Source organism: Melanotaenia boesemani, chromosome 23, assembly GCF_017639745.1.
Source record: "Melanotaenia boesemani isolate fMelBoe1 chromosome 23, fMelBoe1.pri, whole genome shotgun sequence".
Classification (NCBI taxonomy): Eukaryota; Metazoa; Chordata; class Actinopteri; order Atheriniformes; family Melanotaeniidae; genus Melanotaenia; species Melanotaenia boesemani.
This window is the reverse complement of record NC_055704.1, coordinates 7823224-7846902: the sequence shown is the minus strand read 5'-3', so window position 1 is coordinate 7846902 and position 23679 is coordinate 7823224. Positions and strand designations below refer to the sequence as shown.

At 37.0% G+C, this 23679-nt stretch overlaps 1 protein-coding gene across 2 annotated transcripts; it reads left to right on the top strand.

Moving 5' to 3' along the window:
• Positions 1-11307: 11307 nt before the first annotated feature.
• LOC121634496 (peroxisomal succinyl-coenzyme A thioesterase-like) lies at positions 11308-23650 on the top strand. Of its 2 annotated transcripts, none has more exons than XM_041977171.1 (11): positions 11308-11393; positions 13920-14125; positions 14382-14481; positions 16791-16975; positions 17096-17259; positions 20336-20455; positions 20798-20880; positions 20964-21051; positions 21159-21239; positions 22723-22864; positions 22950-23650. In XM_041977171.1, exons 2-11 carry the CDS (start codon positions 13933-13935, stop codon positions 23072-23074), a joined length of 1281 nt encoding a protein of 426 aa, XP_041833105.1. In that variant the 5' UTR covers positions 11308-11393; positions 13920-13932; the 3' UTR covers positions 23075-23650. The 2 variants fall into 2 exon arrangements, with proteins under 2 accessions (XP_041833105.1, XP_041833104.1); XM_041977170.1 differs by lacking the exon at positions 11308-11393 and adding an exon at positions 12944-13127.
• The last annotated feature ends 29 nt before the right edge of the window (positions 23651-23679 follow it).

Genomic DNA, 23679 nt, shown 5'->3' with positions numbered 1-23679 from the left:
TTTTTAAAGAAACAAGTTTTGAGCAAAACAGTGATGTAATTAGCTTACAAGAGCTGTCAGTTTCTCTTAAGTTTGAGCATCTGTAAACCATTCAAAGTAAAAACTTATAGAAAACAACAGAAAAATCAGAGTAAGTGCTTCAGGCCATAGGCTGTGTGGGCATGCTAATGTTTTCTTGCAGAGTTGCCATTAAATTGGAGGAAACTAGCAATTACATTTCAATACATCTTAAGAATTGCATGTTTTTTTTCTTTTATTTACTTATTTATTTATTTTCTAATTAAGTCACGCATGGATTTTTGTCTTAAAACAGGAAACACCAATTTCATTACTAAATTATTTGTTTCTAGATCAATACTGACAAAACATCAATTTTGAGTTAGATTTGTGGCCATAGATTGGTTACTGATGGAATATTGGTAAATGTTTTGCTCTGATTTTGGTCTTAACCACCTTCAGGAGTTCATCCTTGGTTCTTTACAATCACTAATTTGCTCACAAAGTTTTTTTTGTTATTTGTTTATTTTATGTTATTTTTTATTACTTTTTTATTTTATTTTATTTTATTATATATATATATATATATATATATATATATATATATATATATATATATATATATATACTTTTTTTTTTCTTTTTTGCTGAACAGGTACCAAATGTATTTAGAAATGTTATTAGTGTAAAGATCCACAAAGTAAATATTCACAGTTAAGATAACAATTTCCCCTGTTTCTAGCCTGTCAGACTGAGAGATAGACATGTCTGTTATTATGTTAATATCCAAAGAAATCCCTTTACTTGCTTCAGGTTACTTTTATTATGAGGACTGGAGGGAGGAGGACCCAGACTTAAAACAACATGGACAAGTAACAAGACAATATTTCCAATTTTAATTCCAAGCAAGAGGTCATAAAAACATGAACAGGGACTACAGAAAAAAAAGTCATTATAAAGCAGAAGCAAGACAGCTCAACATGAAAAGGGTTCATAGACCTGGAGTTAATGGAGGGAGTTTATTATCCATGTTTGCATTAGTCCATGTAGAGTTTATCATGAAAGCAAATTCAGCAAAGCAAATAGTTTCACTTAAAAGTTTTGGCTTTTCAAAATTACTTCTATAGCTTAAATGCAAACAAGAGGGGTTTTTTTATTAAACAAATTGCATGGGATGGAAAAGCTGCAATGATATGTTGACTAAATACTAAATATATCTATACATTAATTTAGCAAGAGACAAAAACATGATTTCATAAGTCTTATGTTGCAACGGGAGCAGCCACTCATGACATTTAAATGAATGAATCCATCTGTTATGCTGTTCAAGAACACTCCTGAAATTAAATGGAAATGTTAATCTGAGGTCCTTTTTTCCACCAGCCCATCTTGGCACAAGCATCTTCTAATAACAACACTTGTACAGGATTTTCTTGACTTTTTTCCTCGCAGTGGAAATCAGAGGCGATTGGAAGCAGACTGGCAGCGTGAGTTCCAGCTGACGTGGCTGAAATGGAAAGGCAAACAAAAAAACTGTCTGCTGTGATTAAATTCTTCATTTTTATTCACTCCTTCAGAAAACTTTAGAGCCAAGAGTCCAAACTCATCTCCTGAGAGGTGGCGATAAAAGGAACAACGATTTCCTGATTGAGCTAACTTGATTAGTTTGGAAACGCCTCAAAACCTTAAGTTCACCAATTCCCTCTAATTTTATTTAACCCTGTGTCTCCAGAACCATTGCACACATGTTCAGTGTCTTTAGTGTGAATTTAAACAGTAAAATCTCAGCAGACTGTGCTCACAGACCTCAGGGGAATACCCAGACTGATGTAAAGCAGTTGAGGAGACACAGGCATAAAAAAAGGGTTTTCTTTATGCACCACCAACATGCTATAGTCCAACCCAAAGACCCTCGCCAGCCCCAAATATAAACCAACTCTGATGGTGGGGCATTCCAGGGAATCTCATAAGGAACTGAGAGGCAAATAAAGCTAATTTCAAAGTTAACTTTAGCTACAAAAGAGCAGAAACATAATGTTTTTTATTCTTATATTTATGTTGTAACAAGTCCACCCATCAGTCCCTCCATTCCTAATGACCATTATCAGCCGTTTGTCCATATCCTGAGATTATGCATGAAACTGCTTCCGAAGCAACAGCGGCAACCAACTAATGGTGACACAATAAATATTATATATATATATATATATATATATATATATATATATATATATATATATATATATATATATTCCTATTCCTATTATATATTCCTATAACAAGTTGAGCAAGTGAGCAAGTTATATATATATATATAAATATATGTATATATATATATATATAGATATATATATAAAAATATTTATCATATCTCCACAGAAAGTCTAATGCCTTAAAATAATCAACTTGAATCCTTCAACAGGTTTTAGACTTCATTGTCACCACTTAACATAACATATACACAAATGTACTTAGAGTGAAATACAAATAAGAACTCAATATAACCGCTACTGACACCAGTCCTTCTCATTCAGGTGCTTTCAGTACATTACAGACTGAAGTATCAACTTTATCTCTTTCATTTTGATCTTAATATCAATGCATGATGATAAGAGTCACATTAATGATTGATGATGACGATGAAATGGTCATTTATTGCCTGAAAAATAGACTCATTCCAACAGATAGGCCAACAGATTATAAATACCAGAAGCACTTTTACCTTTTCACCTTCGCTTGTAACAAGTCAAATATTTTTTTCTATTTTAATTACGTCTCTCTTTTTTCCAACAAAAGAAAATAAAGAATTAATTACCATTACTATTGTTAACAGCATTATAATTATAGTCCAAAGCAGCTCACACACAGTGAGTCAAAGCTTTATTCCCATCTGTGGTTTCCTGTCGGGTCTGAAAGAATTTCAATTTTAAATCAATCACTTTGTTATCGGGGCAGGCAGTGAATCAAAGAGCTGAATGCAGGAAAGCAGAGAAAGGAAGCACATTGTTAAAGACAGGAAGTACAGATGGATGCAGAAAAGGGTGGCCAGCGTCTTTGAAAAGGAGCAGTTTTTATGATGAAAGACATAGGGTGGGGTCCCATCCTGTGGCCTCTATCGTTCTACAGATCAGTCCAGCCTCATTTACATCCAGCCTGTCTGTTCTTCCTAAATGCTAAATTACTCCCTCTATCGTCCTTCAAGACCTTTATTTAATTCCTTCCACTGAAACCTGCACGTTTCCTTTTTTTTCATAACAAAGGTAAATACTATTAACATTTCAAGCACAATTCCAGATCTAAAGTCAGAATATATCTGCATTGATGCGTTGATATAAGTATGATAATGTTTTCGTTTTTCTCTTTTGGACCGGTTCATATCTATTCCTCCTTCAGTTTAAATCTTTTTGTATTTCATTTTGTGAGGGATTTTTTTTCCAGGTATGATGGAGTTAACTGGGATTTAGCTGAGATGTTAAGGAGCGGGTTACAGTAGCATTTGTGGGATAGTTCATGAGTCTAAAAGTTCTAATCTGGAAGGTTCTCCAAACATGCTGCTGTACATTCTGACCAAACATATCCACTTTAGTCTGGTTTGTCCAAAGGACATTGTTCCAGAAGTCTTATGTTTTGTTCAGAAAAAACTATCTGCTGCCATGTTCCTTTTTTAGAAAGTTGAGACTTTTACCTGCAGCCTTTGCTTGTTCCATACTTGTTTGGTCTTTTTCTAATAGACCCTCTTCGTAATTGAAGCATACATAACTCGCATATGCTCCTAACGGCTTCTGCCGGTCAGAAAGCTAAGTTGTCAATTGAAATATGCAACAGGTCTGTCTGTAATTGTGTATGTGACTGTTCAAATTGTGAAGGTAAAAAGCCATGCGAAAAGGGAATGTGTTTCTTTACTGTCTCTGTGATCACTGCATGGTCTTAACTTGGGCTAAACTTGCTGGGACGTCCACTCCTGTGAAGTTTAGCTGTCTTGAATGTTTTCACTTGCAAATAATCTTTCTCTCTGTGGAACTAAAGTTTAGAAATTATCATAAATTTATGCTAGACGCAGAAGATGAATACACCGCCCTCATACTTCCACGCGTCTTTTATGTTTCCATAGGTAATAAGTCAGTTCATCCACAAGTGGACAGTGCCGAGTTCAGAGTTCATTTCCACCTTTTGACCCCGGGTGGTAGCGTTGTTGTTGACAACTGTCCATGTCTACAATTGTGTCTGTAAATGCAAACATTGTTCTCAACTTCTTCTTCGTCTGCATCTCTTTCTTCTTCTGGTGTTTTTTATTTGGTGGTTCTGCATCATCTTCTTCCTGTTCCACTTCTTCTTCTCTGGTTTGTGCCTTTCGCTGGTTGTGTGTTAGCTCAATACTTCCCCCCACTATTTCTGGTGGTACTGCTCCGTCTTCCATGTCAAGCGATGGATAGATAAGCTCCATAAAAATGGACCAAATTACGTGCTTAACAGACGCAGAAGACGGACGAAACTGTCTGTCTGCGTATCCGTCTTCTGCGTCGAGTATAAATGGGCCTTAACACTCTTCTCAGAACTGATGTGCAGCATCAATTGCTTCTCTAAGGTCATTGCTGATGTCTTTCTTCCTTGGCATCGTTTTATCAAAGCTGACCTGATTGGTCCAGAGCTGCAAAGTGGAAAGTTTTCTACTGTTGCTCACATTTAGTAGCACCTTGCTGCTACCAACACTTGCTTTTCTTAATCTTATGTTGCATTTACATTCTCTTTCTATTCTTTAACCAGACCTGGTATAAAATTGCTTTACATACCAAATAAAAGCAGAAAATTGGTTTGAACAATAAGAATTTGTTTTCAACCTCCTTACTGATCAATTTGTTAATCGAGTCTGGATTGTATGGTATGTACAGGTATGTTGGTTTTGGATTTAAATGTGGTCTTTATCAAGCAACATGTAAAATAAATAAAGCCATGGGCTTTCCACCAAAAGTGTTTCTCCTGTCTCTTCTTTTTGTTCTTGTCTGATTATGTTTCCATCCTTGTTACTGTCATGTTACCCAAATATGCATTATTTTAATATTTTCTCATTTTATCCCTTTTTAAATTTCTTATCCATTTTTTTTTTTCATAATAATTGTTTGTATATTGTTAGAGAATATTGACAGTCAGCTATTAAGAAAAGTGTCTTATGCAACATTTACCCGGATCCATGAGGATGAATGTCAGTCTGTGAGTAAATAATACCATGTAAAGAGAGTGAGGTCAGTGTGTCGTGTCCTGTTTAAAACAGTTTATTTAGCATATTTGTTCTAGTCAGAGATGCACTCAGCCGCCACTTTACTAGGTGCACCTGTCCAATCACATATTAACACAAATATCTAATCAGCCAATCACATGACAGCAACTCAATGTATTTTACATGTAGACGGGGTGAAGAAGACTTGCTGAAGTTCAAACTGAGCATCAGAATGAGGAAGAAAGGGGGTTTAAGTGACTCTGAATGGGACATGGTTTTGGTTTGAGTATTTACTGGGATTTTCACACACAAACATCTCCAATGCTTACATGAAAATGAGTGACAGTCTGCAGCTACTGTGTGATGTTGTCATGTTAATATGGAGCCAAATCTCTGAGGAATGTTTCTAACACCTTGTTGAATCTCAGACATGAAAAATTGAGACAGTCTTGGAGGCAAAAGGTCAAACCCGGTCAAACTTAAAAAAGTTGCTGGGGAGTGTAATTTAATCAGTGAATCACTGACTGAATAATGTTGAAATTCCATCCTGATGCAGCTTTTCTTTGAGAACGCATCAATCAGCTTCGACATTTTATTTTATTTAACCTTTATTTAACCAGGTAAAAAAAATGTTTGAGAACCAGTTCTCATTTGCAAACATGACATTGGACACCATCCGCCTTCTCCATCACCCTGAGGACAGGGCTGCTGGGAAGCCTTGTGTCATTACATCACTGTGTCTGGTAGGTTCTCCTCCTCTTCACAGGATCTTCTGTTTGGGCTTCTTGATTCAAATTCTGCAGCTTTTCTTCTGCTGAATGTATTTATGATGAACTTGGCTTTAATTTTCTTTACAAATAAACTTTTAATGGTTCTACAAGATGCTACAGATACAAAATGAAGATGTTGTTTTAATGGCTTTCATGTCCCAACCCTGAATTAATCTGTCCTTTTCATACATGCCATCAGAGACGTATAGCTCCAATAATGCTTCTATTAGAAGAAATTCTTTGCGTTTTTTTCCCCTCTGGAGCTGCTTCAGTTATGCTAGAGATTTAAATAAATGATTGAATTTAGAGTCAGAGCATGATCTCAGTGAATCACAGCATCTACACTGATAAATATGCAGAGAATTAAACTGTCTGAATACTTTTGGATGTGATCAGTGAGAAACTCATTAGAAGGGTAAAAGTGCTGTTACACCCGCCCCAGTCACGGACACACCCACTCCTTCCCCAGATCTTCGCTGTTAATCTCCTGAGTACTAACCATCTAACCTGTGACCAGTTAATCAACCAGGCTGAAAGAAATCTTTGGATCCAGAGCTTTGTCTCTATCATTGGCTGTTCTTTGTTAAATATTTTTCCTCCTTGAGCTTGTAGTATAAGAAGACAAGTCTGAAAGATGAACACTGGAAAAGAGTCCATGGGTTTGGTATACCAGTACCAGCCAGCCTGAATTAAACCAGCAATTATTAACATCCCAAACAGATGAGTCTTAGAGAGGAAAAAAATGTGGTGGTATGTGTGGTTAGGCTCAGCTGTAGGGGGAGGATTGCGGCAGGGGTTTGGGGAGCAGCAGCAGGTGGAACATCACACAGATGTGGAGGAACAGGAGATTCTCATCATGGATGAAGCCGACAAATCTGCAGCAACTGTGATACTATCATGTCAATGTGGAGCAAAATCTCTGAGGAATGTTTCTAACACCTTTGTGAAGCGATCACACCAAGAATTAAGGGGTCTGAAGGAAAAAAAAAAGGAGTCCAATCCAAGACTGGCAAGGTGGACCAGGTTTACATTACTGGTTACTTCAGACTGAAAACATAAGCATTTTATACTTTAATCTTTTTATTTATTTACAAATTTTCTTAATGTTTTACGTATCTCTGGTTTATTTTAATAAGCTATTTATAAAGTGGCTTGAACGAACAGTTGTTATAAATTGGATTAATGTGAATTTGTTTTAATTGGATCTAAATTAATTAGTATAAGTTGACTGTGTGTGTGAAGTGCATTGAGATGACTTTTATTAGTTGGTGCTATACAAATTGAATTGAATAGTAATCAGAGTACTTCTGTTAACTTGGTAATAATCCATCAGCTTTACTATAAAATCCAAATATAAGCATTCCTTTGTTAAAAAAATTATAGGTTTATCCAACAGCCAGTATGGAGTCAGACTTTCATTCAATATCATATAAATTCATCTGTCCTCCATCATCTCACTATAAACCCAAATCATCCGGTCAGAACCTGAGCTCTACGATAGAAAAACCACTTTATGAATGCAGACACATGTAGGTGCTCCACTGTAGAGTTGCGGTATTTGGAAAGCCATCAAAATAAAAACTCCCCAGTGGGTTGAAGGAGCCGAAGAGGTTTAGTTTTCTGCTCCATGTGTTGGTTTGTTTGTCAGAAGGCAAATATTGGAAAGACAAAGAACCCAAGCCAAGAAACAAGTGATCCGGTTTTGGTTTAATGGTAATGCTGGCATTACTCTCTCTCAAATATAGAGCCACTGTAAATACATGTCCAGAGGAGTTATATAAAACTTAATTTCACTCTGTGAGTTTTAATTACGTAACAATCTTAGAAGAAGTTTGCAGGGAGAGAAACCACCACTCTTGAATACCCTTCTGAGCTCATCAATCACCATCACAAGTCCTGTGATTCCTCAGGGATGTGTAGAATGTGTGATAAAGTATCAGAGGAGCTTCTTTCCAGGTGTGCATTTCAAATGATATATAATAGAAATGAGGATGCTGAGAAGATTTAAATGAGGTGCCATAACAGGGAGGTTGTTTTCTGTCTGACTCTACAAACACAGAGCGGGTGTTGAGTAAGACCCTCACATCTGGGAGACATCCTCATGAGTGTGAGTGGAGGTGATGGTGTCACTGTGAGTTCACACGACAGGGTTTGTAAAAACGTGACTGGCAGGAGGATAATCCAAACCAGCAGCCCAAGATCAGGAATTGTGTTATGTCTCAGAGCAGCCAAACCTTTATGTTTTAGTTGCATGAAAGGTTTTAGATCACGTCTGATGGCCATAAATAACAGCCACAAGGCGCTTTTGTTTGATTTAATCCAACTTCACAGGTTTCATGTTCTAAAGTTAAAAAAATATTAAAGGTATTCAAAGAGTCTTCACAAAAATATTTTTCTAGTGTGGGTGGTAAAGCTTCTAAAGTAGTCTACTTTTAACTTATTAAATGAAAAACACAGGTTGAGATTAATGGGTCGGAGGGGAACGGTGAGCCTAAAGTCAGAGCTTTCAGTGTCACGGAGACGGCTGCATCACCATGGTAACAGGATGAACACATAACATACTCCAGAGGAAATCTTCACAAAAAAGCTCCATGACATGTTGTACATGCACAACATTATTGTGAATATTTAATATTTATCCCTGCATTTAGCAGGGGTCACCCTGGACAGGTCGCCAGTCCTGTATGGATGGGCGTATCATCAGAGTCAATACTTTAAGTCTAGATATCAGATTCAAAACTTATTTAAAATCAAAGAAATCACTCTGCTGATACAAAACATGCCATTTGTTTTAATTTCTGAGAGTTTTAGGCAATAAAAGTGCAAAGCCCAGCAACAGCATATTCCTTCAATGTCACATGGTTATGGTTATCAGAAGTCATGATGACACTGTTAGTGATGAGAGGTTTGATATTTTACTGGTTTAATGCAGGTTATTGCACATTATTTTATTATATTTCTATAATTTTTACATATTTTTTATTTACATTCAATAAATGAGTAATCTCATATTAATTTTTAGTTTAATTGTATTTTATTTTAATTTATTCATCAGTGTCATTTATCTAGTTATATAAAGCATTTCTTTCAAGCATTGATTTTTTGTGTTTTATTCCATATTTCTCTATCATTAAAGATATTAATGCACACTGTACATTTGTGATTTTCCTTCATGGGGCAAGAAGTATTGATATCAGTATAGATGAAAAAGTACCATAAGCTAATAGTATCGACAGGAAAAAATGTTGGTATCATCTATCGCTAGACCATCTCAGGGTCCGGGTGTCTGAGGTGAACTGTTCTAGCCTCACCTGCTGGCTTCTGTCAGTAAGGAAGCTAAAGATCCCCTTACAGAGGGCAGGTGGCACAGTCAGCTGTGACAGTTTGGTGCAGAGGGAGTGGGGGATGATGGTGTTGAATGCAGAGCTGAAGTCTGCAAACAGGATCTGTGCAAAGGTCTTAGGTTGATCCAAGTGCTGCAGGATGTAATGCAGTTCCCAGTTAACTGCATAATCCACCAACCTGATAGGGGAACTGCAGGGGGTCCAGCAGGTTTTCCTTGAGGGACTTCAGGTGGCCCAACACCAGGTGTTCAAAGGCCTTCATAACTACAGATGTCAGAGATACAGGCCTGCAGTCATTCAGTCCTGTAAGGATGGCTTTCTTGGGGACCGGAATGATGGTGGAGTGCTTGAAGCAGGAGTGGACTTCACTCAGCTCCAGAGATCTGTTGAAGAGCTGAGTGAGGACGGGACAGCTCTACATTACCATGCATAATAAACCAAACTACTAGTTTAAATTGGGCCTCCCTTCATTAAAAGCTAGACTACATCCAGAATTTAGACAATATAGAAGTTGAAAACCTAAAAAAAAAAAAATCTATTTGAAGTGTTGCTTGCACTCCCTGCTACATTTCTCAGGCAACATTAAGAAGTATGACATGTTAACCATTCATGCAGTCTGTATTGTACTGGATAGATTGTATATTACTTGTCAGACAAGTCATACATAAAAATGGCAGCAAAAATGTGCAGGTGCATCAAGTGCTCATGGAACAAGAATTCATTTTTATAATGGGTTTTCCATGAGCGATACCATGGGTGCGCCTACTAACAGAAAGAAAAGTGGGTGAGTTGTAACAACTAATGAATAATCATCTGAAGTCATGTTCTGCACAGAAATGTCACACAAGGAATGTATTATGTGATAGATGTGGTGCTCAGAATGTAACATTTAGATTTACAGAGAAGAAATAAGCAGCAGGATACTCTATAAGTATTACAGGTGCACACGGGAGTGACTGAAAATCTTTGGAAAATTATTCATTGCATTAAGGGCAGCATGACTGAGTGAGAGTTAAAGTAATTTTCCCTAGAAAACTATAATGAAAACCAAATGCTTGCAGCACAAGATGACTTTAATCTGTAGTGCTGTTGTACTTCAAATATGTTGTGTAAATAAGATTTTTTTCTGCTAGAGGTTACAAAAACACATGTTATAACAGCTTTGGAGGACATGAGTCAGGTGCTTGATTTTATCATTAAATAAACACGAAATTGCAAATGGCTCTGGAGAATTACTTTGAAAGCAGTGACCTCTAGTGGTCAAATCATGCAACTGCAGTAGCTTCTTATTAACTTTATTAACCTGTTTGTGCATCTTTGCAGTTTTTCATCAATTTTTTCACCTATTTCTACTGTTTTTCATAATTCATGTTCAAATATGAATATTTTAGGTGTCTTTTCAGTTGTTTTTTTTATCAATTTATTGCAATTTTTAACACTTTTTGGTGTGATTGCGTCACTTTTTCCCCTGTTTCATATTTATTTAGTCTGATTTGTGTTATTTTATAGGTTATTTTCTATTCTGAATCTTTTGTGTCTATTTGTTAATATTTGGTTCCTCTTGTTTTTTTCTGTAACTGCAGTTATCTTTTGCTCATTTTGCGATCATTTTGTCACTTTTTGCTGTCCTTTTATTTCTTAATAACTTTCATGTTTTCCATCATGCTGCAGCCTCTCATTTTTCTGCTGTTTCATGTCTCTTTGATTTGTTTTGTGTTTATTTTTTGGTCCTTTAACATCACTCTGTGGTTACTTCTGTCTCTTTAATCGCTCATGCCCTGCACCCCTGGCCCAGAAACATTGTCTTACCTAATTTATTTAAAGGAAAGCAAAGTTTGGAGGAAAAAATGAAGTGGACTCTTGTTTACTTATTAAACTAAGTAAATCTCATTATCTTCTAGTTTGATTCAAATAGTTTCACATAATTACATTAGGGCTGACTTCACCCATTGTGGGGGGCGTGTAGATAATCCCTCAGGAAACTGGAGAAAAGCATGCAGAGGTTGAAAGTCCACCAGAAAGCACACATGCAGCTGCAGACTTTAGCCTTTGAAGACTTCAAACTGTGTGAGTTGTTTAACATTTCTTTAACTCTGATTTACTGCATATGAATGCATTCAGTTAAAGTCCTTTATTTCAAACCAGCTGTGTAGCTAAAGACCCTATGATGTAACATGTATGTAGTTGTCTGTACATTAACTGTTTTGCACTCTATGTCACCCACACACCGGCATCAAGCCCAACAAAAAAATTACTTGTAATTACTGTTAATGTTATTTTCAAATTTAATCAATTAATTTATTAGAATTTCTTGGTAATATATAGATATGTTGATCCTGTGCTAAGGTCTTCCAATAAGAAAAGAGTGGAGGGTCCCCAAAGAACTCTGGTGGTTGAGGAAACTAAACTAAAATCAGCAGATTTGCGATGACTAAGTCTTCTCTGAAGACATTAAGTAATGGAAAGTCTAAAGTAAGACCTGATTTATTTACAGAAATATTAATGCTGAATACATGTAGTATGGAAGCTAGCACATGTGAAAGGGGAACAAAACAGCAGATAAGGTCAGTGAGAATCATATTCTGTCATCAGTAATAGCAAGATTGTGGCAGGGTGCATGAGATAAGGACAAAAATGGGAGGTTCTCTTTAAACCATTCAATGAAAATGACCACTTGGGAAATACACATTTTCTCTGTTTCTATGATATCCCCAAAGATTTTGGCATTTTGGGGCTACTTTGGGGCCATTAAGGCCAACCCATTATTAAAATATTTAATAATGGGTTGGCCTTAATGGAAGCTGGACCAACAGAAACGGTTCAGCGTTCTTCTCAGGAGTTTATTCCTTGTAATGCACCCAGAGGAGGAAACTAATTATAACATTTATAAGAGATGGAAGAAACTGTTCTAAATCCTTTCTTAAACCTGAAAAACAAACAACATAACAAACAGAAATAATGCTGTATTCCTGGTTTATATCCAAACTTTTTCTTTACACAAAACTCTAATTTCAGGATTAAGCAGGATCGTCCTCTAAAGTCACATCCCATAACAAAAACTTATATTTTTTTTTTGCATGGAACAGATGAATTAATTATTAATGTATGACTTCAGCCTTTTTTTTAGTTAATAAAGTTAGGATGTTATTGTTACATTTTTAATTCCTTTTTAATGAGATACAAAAGATCATTAAAGTGATTCCCACACTGAGACTTTTGGAAATGTACATACACCAAATAAATATGACAAAAATATCAGTAATCTTATGTTTGATAACATTATATCTGACACTGAGCTTTGTTGAGAAAATGTTTTAATGTGACTAATTTAATTCTATTATTTGCTCATTTTTGTGTACAGAAATGATCAATTTCATTATTATGTTTATTATTAAATTCTATTTATTTTTTACTATGAATGTAAAATTTCTATTTTGTTGTTTTTGAAGCGTTATTTTAAGACTGCAGCATATCTATGAACCCAAAGGCTGTTAAGACATTCTGTACTACTACTTTGGTGTATTTATTTATTTATTTATTTATTGCTATATTCATATATCAATTAATTTTTTAAATGTTCTGTTTAACTTCTGTCGTGGATAAAGGGGACAACAACATGCCACAGCTGTTTCTGGTTTGCCAGATTAAAAAAGAGACGAAGAAGACGAAGCGGAAGTACACAGTGTTGAGTTTCTAGAAGATACATGCGGTAGTCATTAATCCAAATGTTACTGACATTAAGACTTATAATACCATATGTGTTTATTTTATAACCCACTTTCAGAGAAAACGACCACTGAGGTTCGGAATTTTGTGTTTTTGTTAGTGTTTTCATGCTAATGTGGTTGCTAAGTTGTTAGCACCGTTTTTATAGGTCTCTTGATATGCTACTTTACTTTCATGGGACGAACTGATTTAAAGAATATAGACTTACGCAGCCTTGGTTTGGTTTGTCCGTTATACATAAAAAAAGGACGTTACAACGGGGGTTCAAAATGACGCTCCACACAAAGTGATCTTTTACCGTGTTACTTTTGCATCATGAGACTAGTTTCTCGACCTAATAACATCTGTGTTGCTCCGCGTCTTTGAATGTATCCTGCAGCTGAGTCTATCAGATATGTAAAACTAGTTGGTTAGAAAATAACTTACAGCTAACACTTAAAATTAGCTTTTTGTGCTTTTAAAGCAGGGGTGTCAAACTCCGGTCTTCGAGGGCCGGTATCCTGCAGGTTTTCATTGTTTCCCTGATTTAACACACCTGACTGAAATTAATGGGCTATTGTGCAGAACTTGACAAAAAGCTGTTGAATCCATTTGATTTTATTCAGGTGTGTTTGAGCAAGGAAATAACTCAAACCTGCAGGATAGCGGCCTTCGAGGACCGGAGTTTGACACCCTTGTTTTAAAGGCTTTACCTTAACATTTTTAAATTTGTCATTGTTGGTATTTTGAAATCAGAAGTCTCAGTTGACAGTGAGATGAAAATGAATGAATGAATGATAATTCCTTCTTTGACAGCCTTGTCTGTCTTGATGCAGCAGGTCTTTGAAAACAACCACAACCACTGATTATGCTTTTATATCCCCACAGACAATTATCAGTCATGTCTCAGACTGCTCCTCCAACTGTCTCTGTCCACCCCACTCGGGCTCTGGTTGATGAGAAGTTCAGCGTGTTGGTGGAAAATTTGCCTCCAGGATTCCCCGTCACCATCCGCTCCCTCCACCATTCTGAGGACAGAGACTACTGGGAGGCCTATGGGCACTACATCAGCAACCAAAATGGAACTGTGTCTGGTTGGTTGTTTTCACAAATGTCTCAGATAGTTTGGTACATGAAACAGGAGATCATTAATGGCAGGCACATTTTTACCTGTGGAGATTCTCTGTAGTTCAGATATGGGGTGGCGGTGGATGGAGTTTTAGTGTAAATCAAACTTATGTAAAATGAGTTAAACAGACATGATTTAACTAGGAAAAAAACATTACATTTGAACAAACTTATATAAATTAGGTTGATCCAGAAAAGCATATTTGATTTTTGTTCATGCAGTGACAGAAGATGCGAGTCTGGGGGGCACATACGCTGGAAAAGAGCCCATGGGTTTGTTGTGGAGCATGCGTCCTGTCCCAGGAAGCCGCCCCAGCCTCAGGTAGAGCGACTTTCTTCAAACTCATGACTTGGGATGTCACAATTATAGATTGTGTTGGTACGATTTGTTGTCAAAGAAATTAATACAATTTTTATGCTTTAATCAAATTCTCAACACAGTTTTATTTCTATCTTTTGATGCCAGCATAATAAAATGATATAGAAACAAAGCAAAGAAACCAAGAAGTCTCATTCCAACTAAATCCCCCTGCTCTCTAAACAGTAAATAAATCCTACATATTAACTCTGGATTTCTGTCAGAGAAAACAGATGGAAAAGGCTACAGGACCTCTACCTGGACTTGGGACGCTTCTTTCTGGAAAATACATTATAAAAATGCTAATGAGCAGTTCTTTTGTACGGAAGCGTGGAGCTGTCACCCAAATTAAAAAAAAATCGGACCTTATCACGTTATAACGTGATACTTTATTGTAATAACATGAAATGTATCACGTTATAACGTGATAAGTTTATTATAAGAACATAGCCTGTACTGTATGCAGATATTGTTACGACCTATATTGGAGCAAAATACATTTTATGAAAAATATACTCATCAAGCAGAAACATTTCAGTTCTTTTTGACAATGATTAATTGTTCTACTCTGGTTTATTGTTGTACAGAAATGTGGGACAGTTATGAGAAACACGTAGGTCACCTGCCTGCGCACAGTGAGATGGTGCGTGCCTGTGTGTCTGAATTGCCACAGAGCAGGCATCCCCAACCTGGGACCTCTTGAGCCAGAGTAGAACAATTAATCATTGTCAAAAAAACTGAAAAGTTTCTGCTTGATGAGTATATTTTCCATGAAATGTATTTTGCTCCAATATAGGTTGTAACAACATCTGCATACAGTACAGGCTATGTTCTTCTAATAAAGTATCACGTTATAACGTGATAAGGTCCGATTTTTTTTTTTTATTTGGGTGACAGCTCCACGCTTCCGTACTTTTGCTTTTATGACCTCATAAAGAAAACCATTAAGTTAACTTATTGAGGCAAGGCAGGTTTATTTAGATAGCACATTTCATGTATGAGACAAATCAAAGTGCTTTACATAAAACCTTAAAAGCGTGCAGAGGGGTGCAGAGGAAGCATTAAAAAGTACATAGAAGAAAATGTGAAATTTATCTTTATAAAAACATACTTAAAAGTGTGCAAAAATCATAACCATATAAAATAACTAAAGTAAAATTATTGCAATTTAGTCTTAAATGCTAAATTAAAGTCAGCACCTTAACTCATTGTTTATGGTCATGTGATAAACTGTAGAAATATTGGTCTGACATATTAAAGGAAATGGGAAAAATATTTAATCGAGACTTGGAAATGGTCTTCAACCAGCCCAAAAGAGCTCATGTCGCTCCGCTGCTAATTGCTCTTCACTGGCTTCCAGTTGCAGCACATCAAATTCAAAGCTCTGCTTCTGGCTTACAAAACAATAACCCAAACGACTCCTGTCTACCTTCACTCCTTAATCCAGAGCTACACTCCCTCTCCACAGTTACGCTCTGCCAGTGAAAGACGCCTAGTGCTCCCAACACAACGTGGTGCAAAATCAGTAGCTAGACTCCTCTCCTCTGTTGTCCCCCGGTGGTGGAACGATCTACCAAACTCTGTCCGATCTGCAGAGTTCTTATCCACTTTTAAGAGGAAGCTAAAGACTCAGTTGTTTAAGGAGCATTTCCACACTTAGCTTAACTCTTCTACTCAACAGAATGAGTTAGAAAGATTTGTTCAGCTCTTTGGCTCAACTCTGTACTGAATAAGCTGCATGCACTTACACCCAAGATGATATTGTGCAATGAAATCGTGATCTTGTATTTAAAAAAGGACTTTAAAAAAAAAAAAAAGAAAGAAAATGTACGGCCTCTAGCACTACATGACAGCACCTGGGTCCAACTGGACTCACAGCAGTCTGACTCCCATTTTTTTTTTTTAATTCTTGCTTGTGTTCTTACTCCCAGCAGCAGTATCTGGATAAGCTGCAGATGTTTAATGCTCTTTATAGGAAGTCCTGTTAAAAGACCATTACAGTATTCCAGCCTACTGGAGATGAATGCATGGATGAGTTGCTACTGCTCTTTTTGGAAAACTCACAACTTTTAATTCTGCTGATGTTTTTGAGATGGTAAAAAGCGGCTTTTAGTTAGGCAGTTGCTCCTAAAGGTGCTTTAACTGTTGTTCATGAGGTGGATTTATTTTGGATGATATGTCATGTTGTTCATCTAAGGTTGTTTTTGATCATTTCTTTCTTTAAATGATAGTTTTGTGTATGTTTATTGCTCCTCTTCATCTTCCCTGCTCAGGTTGAGAAAGTTGGACGTGCGCACCCCCATGCTGGTCAGTATCTCAGTCTACAGTGGGCATGAGGACTTCCGGGATCCGACCCCTCTGGCGTCATCGCTCACAGAGAGGTGGTACTTGGCTCCGGGGGTCCAGAGGATCGATATCAGTGAGAAAGGAGTGAGCGGGACCTTGTTTATACCTCCAGGTACACCTTGATTTAAAAGCAAAATAACTCATTTCAGCTACAGAATAAAAAAGAGAGATCCATCGCTGCTGAAAGAAGGTGAAGATGTGGCAGAAACATTTCCTTTTCTCCTCCCCTCAGGTCCAGGACCCTTCCCCGGGATCCTGGACCTGTGGGGAGGTGGAGGAGGACTACTGGAGTATCGCTCTGCTCTGCTGGCGTCTCATGGATATGCTTCTCTGGCGCTGGAATACATCAAAACTGGTGAAACAAGGTCAACAAATCTGGAGCTGGAGCACTTTGAGGTTGGTGTTATTTTATGTGGGTTCATTAGTTTTTGCTTCTGATACGACTCTGCGGCTTTTCTTTGCTTTTCAAACTTTTATATTCATGACATTTGATCTGTTTATCAACTCAGTAACTCACCTTATAAAAAAAACTCATTAAATTGTGAGTTTTGCTTAATCTGATCGTTTGGTGGAGAAATGAAAGTTTTAAGCCACAAATCAGATTTATCAGCTCTGACTGATTTCTCATCAGAACCCTAAATATTTTTAAGAAGCACCCATTTTTACCAACACAGTGTGAGAACATTAAGATATTTATTTAGACCAACTAAAGATATTTCATTGTCATTTGTTAAATAAGAGATTTCAGAGAAGCTAGAACCTTCAAATGAGCTCATCTGAGGTGCTAAATGTTTAATTATAAAACAAGATAAACTTTATTAATCCAGACGGAAATTCTGTGACATAATTGGCTTCCACACACAATAAAAACCTTCACTCAGTGAATAAATAGAGTAAAGTCAGAAATTAGAGATTAAATTCATGCCAGTTAATTCTACCTGATACCTGATTGTTGCATTTCTATTGATCAGTAATTAAAAAAATCAGTCTTGATCTGATGTTATACCTAAATTAAACTTTATGGAGCTCTGATTAATGACTTGAAACCAGCTGGACCTTTTAAAGTTTTGAACATGCTGCAAGTATATTCTGAGGTCCCCCCCTACTGATTGGCTAAACTCATTATTTCTGTATAAATTTACTCAGTGGAAATGTGTGTTCATTTTAGAACGTTCTAAATAAATAAAGCAGGTTTAAATTTCTGTTCATTTGTATGAGAATTTAGTTTAAGTCTAATTAATTCAGTTCAATGTGGTCCAAGTTGGTATAATAATTTAATTTTATTCTATTTAAATTTAATTAATTCTGGGAAATTCAGCTCTGCATTTGACCATCTCTATATGGAATATTATTATTTAATATGAATTTAAAATAGTAAACAATATTTTTTTTTTTTTTTTTTTTTTAATAAATTTTAAATAAACTTATAAAACTATTTATTTGTTTAGGAATCTAACATTCCAGATCATGCACAGGGTGATGGAGAGCCAGAATCAGGGAGGACTCCCATTTACCGCCACTGGTTGGGCTAAGGCAGGGGTGTCAAACTCTGGTCCTCGAGGGCCGGTATCCTGCAGGTTTTCATTGTTTCCCTGATCTAACACACCTGACTAAAATTAATGGGCTATTGTGCAGAACTTGACAAAAAGCTGTTGAATCCATTTGATTTTATTCAGGTGTGTTGGAGCAAGGAAATAACTAAAACTTGCAGGATAGCGGCCCTCGAGGACCGGAGTTTGACACCCCTGAGGATTGGACAGACACACACACACAAAAACACCAAACCAAGTATTATATAGGAAGAAAAAGGGGAGGTAATCACCACAATATCTTTATTGTATCCTAGCATAATTGCCAAAGTCATATTTTGGCCAACTAAAACCTTGAAATATGACCTAGCCTGTTGTGCTATTAGGCTAATTTTATGCATTGTGTCATAGGAGGGCCTTCAGGGTCACCTAAACCAGCTTTAGCTTTTTAGCTTTTAAATTTTACACCTAATCCTAAAGGTTCCTTAGCAAGGCAAGCCTTAGGAATTGGTTTATAAAGCAGTTATTATGAATTGGATTAATGTGGATTTAATTTGTTTATAATTAGACTTTATTGAATTGCATTGAATTGAATTGAATTGAACTGAACTGTCTGTGAAGCAACCTGAGATGGCTCTGCTGTTTATTGGTGCTGTACAAATGAAGCTGAATTGAACTAAAAGTATAGAGAGAGAGAGAGAGTCTGCACCCTGAACCCAAACTGGGAGCTGGTTCTGATAAGTGAAGGTTTTGCCTACTGTTCTACTTTTAGAACCAACAGGAAGTAAACCTGCAAAATCTGGAACTCTGAGATCTAGTGGAGCTCGTTAACTAAGAGCTTGATATGTGAGGAGAATTTAGTTTACGTTCTGTTCCGGATTTAACAGAAAGCCAATGAAGAAAAGCTAAAATTGGAGAAAAATGATCTCTGCTACTAATTCTTCCTGAACCATCTGATATCAGCTGGAGATTCTTCAGACATCCTGATTATAAGAAATGGTTTTCCAGCTTAGACGTAACAAATTCATGGACTAGTTTTTCTCCTTCACTCATGATTTGCTCAGGTTTGAAAGCTGGAGTCGGATCATTCAGCCTGATGTGGGCAAATCTGGATGATCCAGTCCCATCCAGACTAGGGATGGGAAATGATAAATGCCTTTATCAATTCAGCCTATTCATCCGGTTCTTTATCAATTTCCTTATCAATTCCTGACCCAATTCTCTAAAAAGAAACAAGTATCTACAACACAGTTTAAAGTCTTTGTCAACTTCACATTACAAACGGTTTGAACACAGATGCAATGTAACAAGACTACAGCTGACCTAAAGTCTCCAAGAAACACATACACACCTGTGGCTACAGGTGAGCTAACTGCCAATCTAATGAGCTGCTAACATCCTCCAGGCAAAAAGAACAGGAATATTTTCACCAGGAGGAGAAAAACTCACAGCTGGTCAGTGATGAACTCTCCGGCATCCACACATCAGGTGGAGAGTACTCTAGTCTGCTCACGTAGCAGAGTAGAGTAGTGATTAGTCTGTGTACTCCTCCCCGCAAGGATATAGGTCTGTCCTATGATCCGTTATTATTATTATTATTATTATTATTATTATTATTATTATTATTATTGGTCTTTTCGATACAGACAGAATTTTGCCATTGTCATGTTTGTCAGTGAAATGTAGCCACGCTCTGAATCGCCTCTTCCAGCGACAAACACACATTGTTTGTAGTCAGTGAGCTGGCCAGCACCTGTCAGCACCGATAGAGAGCATTGATAAGCCCAGTGGTGCACGATTCCAGTACTTTGGACAAATTAGAACCAGGTCCTGTGTGGAACTGGGTTTGAATTCCCATCCCGAATCCAGACATACTTGTGTTTTTACAGGTCTTGCAGATGTAAATGCTAAAATTTGCTTACTGCTTTTATTCCTTTGCACAGATGGCATTTGATATCCTCAAGAATCATCCTCAAGTGATGTCGGACAGAGTAGGAATTATTGGTCTCTCCTTTGGATCACTTGTGGCCCTCTACATGGCAACTGAAAGCATCCATGTCAAGGTAAACTCTGGAAGTGACTTGAGACCTGGATGGTTCCTGTATGCTGGAAGATACAGACATTTGGCAGATAATAATATAAATGTGTTGAATAGTGATTACTGATTAACTCACCGGTATTCAGATAATTGCTGTCCTAATGTTCCATCGTATAACAAATAGAAACGGAGTGTCTGTAGGTTTCTACACCGGGGGGGTCTTTTTGCTACCCGTACTGATACTGGCAGTAAAAGAGATATATATATATATATATATATATATTTTCACTGGACTGTATTTTCACAGAATCATGAAAGACCTAAATGAAGGATGACTTTTGATCTTTTAAATTTATTTCTTTTCCAGCCTCTTTGTATTATTTGCATCAGCAACATCCACATTAAACCACCTGGAAAGTATCTGAGCGGGTTTCAAGAATGGCTAACCCAGTAGGTGATGTTGATCTCTAACATGAGAGAGCTACATGAAGCTTTACCGTTGGACTGATGTGAATGTTTCCATGTGATGGCAGAAACATAATCGCTAGAAATGAGGACAACCATCAGATCTGGAGAAATGCAAATCTAAACTTGATTAATGAGCCTTCACTAAAACTTAATGTAAGTTTAATTTTAATCTTAATCAGCCTCATTATCAGTGTCGATGCAATCCCATTAGCATGAGCTGTTTCTTGGATTATCAATAATAAACGTATTCTTTGTGTTAGGTTGGGAAGATGAATTGTCCCGTGTTGCTGGTCAACGGTTGTGACGATCAGAACTGGCCTGCAGTGGAGACAGCAGCTGATGTGAGCTCACATGTGCATAGTGCAAAATCACAAAACAGTCATTGTAAATAAATTATATGGAGGATAATTGTGCTGCAGTAACAAAATCGGGATCAAATCAGAAGAACTGCATACTTGAAATGCTTTGTAAATTATTCTGTATCAACTTTACTTAACTGGAGACTTTTCAGGTACAACTTTACAATTGCAAGCCATATTGTGTTAGGATACATGACTGTATGTAAATGTAGAGATAAGCGAAACTACACTATATTGCCAAAAGTATTGGCTCACCTGCCGTGACTCTCGTATGAACTCGGTAGACGTCCCATTCTTAATCAAAACAGTTCAATATGATGTTGGCCCACCCTTTGCAGCGAGAACAGCTTTAATTCTTCTGGGAAGGCTTTCCACAAGGATTAGGAGTGTGTTTATAGGAATTTTTCACCATTCCTCCAGAAGAGCATTTGTGATGTCAGACACTGATGTTGGACGAAAAGGCCCGGCTCTCAGCCTCCATTCTAGTTCATCCCAGAGGTGTTCTATCGGGTTGAGGTCAGGACTCTTTGCAGGCCAATCAAGTTAATCACACCAAGCTCCTGAGAGCGACCCATTCCTTCACACGTTTGTAGAAACAGTCTGCATGCCTCGGTGCATGATTTTTATACACCTGTGAACATGGAAGTGATTGTAACACCTGATTTCAGTTATTTGGATGAGTGAGTGGATACTTTTGGCTGTATAGTCTAGTTGATGACGTTGCAAATACACAACCTAACCCCAGATGTCATGTATCGTTCTGTCAGCTCCCAAAAACAAAATGTAAATAGTATGTTTGTCTAAACATAACTAACTTTTGTATGTTGTGTGGAGTGTTGCTGTGGCAGATGCAGCTGTCACGATACTTACACCATACTATTTAGAAATGTTATATAATAATTCTATACGAATTATGATCAAAAATTTGTATTAAAATATTATTAAATAGTATGAACATAGTTTTAGTATTATTTAATCTTCAGATTATCATACTGGACAGCAGTTCATTTGCTATTTCATTGGCCTGAATCAAAGGAAATACTGGAAAAATCAAAGCTTTTATGTGTACATGTGTAGCCTTCAAAGGGCAGAGCAGGGGAAGAAGCCGAGAGTGCAGCACACCCTAAAACAGAGCTCTGAAACTCTTCATGGGCCACAATCCAACAGCTTTTATATCTTTCCCTTCTTCAGCACACATGACTCAAGTTTATGCATCATCATGCAGAACTTTGTGTGTTGGAGCAGGGAAACATCTAAAACCTGCAGGACAGAGCCCTAAAGGCTTCTGCCTGTGGAAAAGACAACAGCAGGCTGGAAATTGCAGTATTTTATAATTTAGTGAGGTCTGATCTAAAGTAAAGCCCATTAGGAAGTGTGTCAGGTTCAAACTAGAATTTTACCTCAGGGTTCACATTCACAGTGGCGTAAATGTCCATTCAGTTTGTGTTATTTTTACTTAACCCAGATAGCCAAGATGATGCGTGAAGCAGGGAAGGGAAATCTGCTAACCCAGCTAGACTACCCGGACACTGGTCATCTGATTGAACCACCTTTCTCACCCCATTTCAGAGCTACTAACTTTATAATACATAGCACAAAAGAAAAAGGTGAGTTGTGCAAATATATTTTCAGTAGTTGACCATTTTTGCAGAATAATTGTGTTTTAAATACCTCATATGTCATGTGTTGCAGTGGTATTACTGTGGGGAGGAAAAACCAAACCTCACTCCGATGCTCAGGAAGACTCCTGGAGGAAGATCCTGAGTTTTCTGCAGCAACATCTGTACTGCATCCCAGGACACAGAGCAAAGCTATAAATGAGATCAGACTGCACTCCAGTCTGTTCAACGTCAGTGTCGGGCCAACGGCATGCTGCTGTTTTCATTTAGGAGAGTCATTTTCATACAGGAACAAATATATTTATGTTGACCAGCTCTTTATATCTGTTTTGGGATTCCATGTTTTTAGACAATGTTAATCCTTTTATTAATCAGTTTTTAATTTTTTTTAATGTAAAAAACAAAAAATAAAGCAGAAATGCACATTTTAAGTTGGCCTTAAACCTTTTAGGGCTGCACAATTTTAGGAAAAGGTACAATGTGTTATATTACTATTGAATATTACAAAGCAATGACTTGTTGGATATAAACAAAGCTGCTGATATCAGGTGTATTAATAAGGGCTCAATTCCCACCTGCATTCGTTGCTGAAAATGCATGAAAATAAGATTTCTTCTAAATGGAATTCGGCCTTCATTCATACACCTGTGCTCCTTCTATTTCATATTAAATTGTTTTTAACCTGTCAGTGTAATGACATTTACTACTGATATCAGATTTCTGTGGTGACAGGCTTTAGAAAAATGGTATAAATAATAAAATCATACAGGAACATTTACAGCAACATGAGTCTTTATTACAAG

Excerpts from the sequence above, each read along its gene's own strand:
- LOC121634496 (XM_041977171.1), top strand. The coding sequence starts at position 13,933 with ATGTCTCAGACTGCTCCTCCAACTGTCTCTGTCCACCCCACTCGGGCT. Across the intron at positions 16,976-17,095 it reads GACCTTGTTTATACCTCCAG|GTCCAGGACCCTTCCCCGGG; the intron begins GTACACCTTGAT and ends TCCTCCCCTCAG. Across the intron at positions 22,865-22,949 it reads ACATAGCACAAAAGAAAAAG|TGGTATTACTGTGGGGAGGA; the intron begins GTGAGTTGTGCA and ends CATGTGTTGCAG.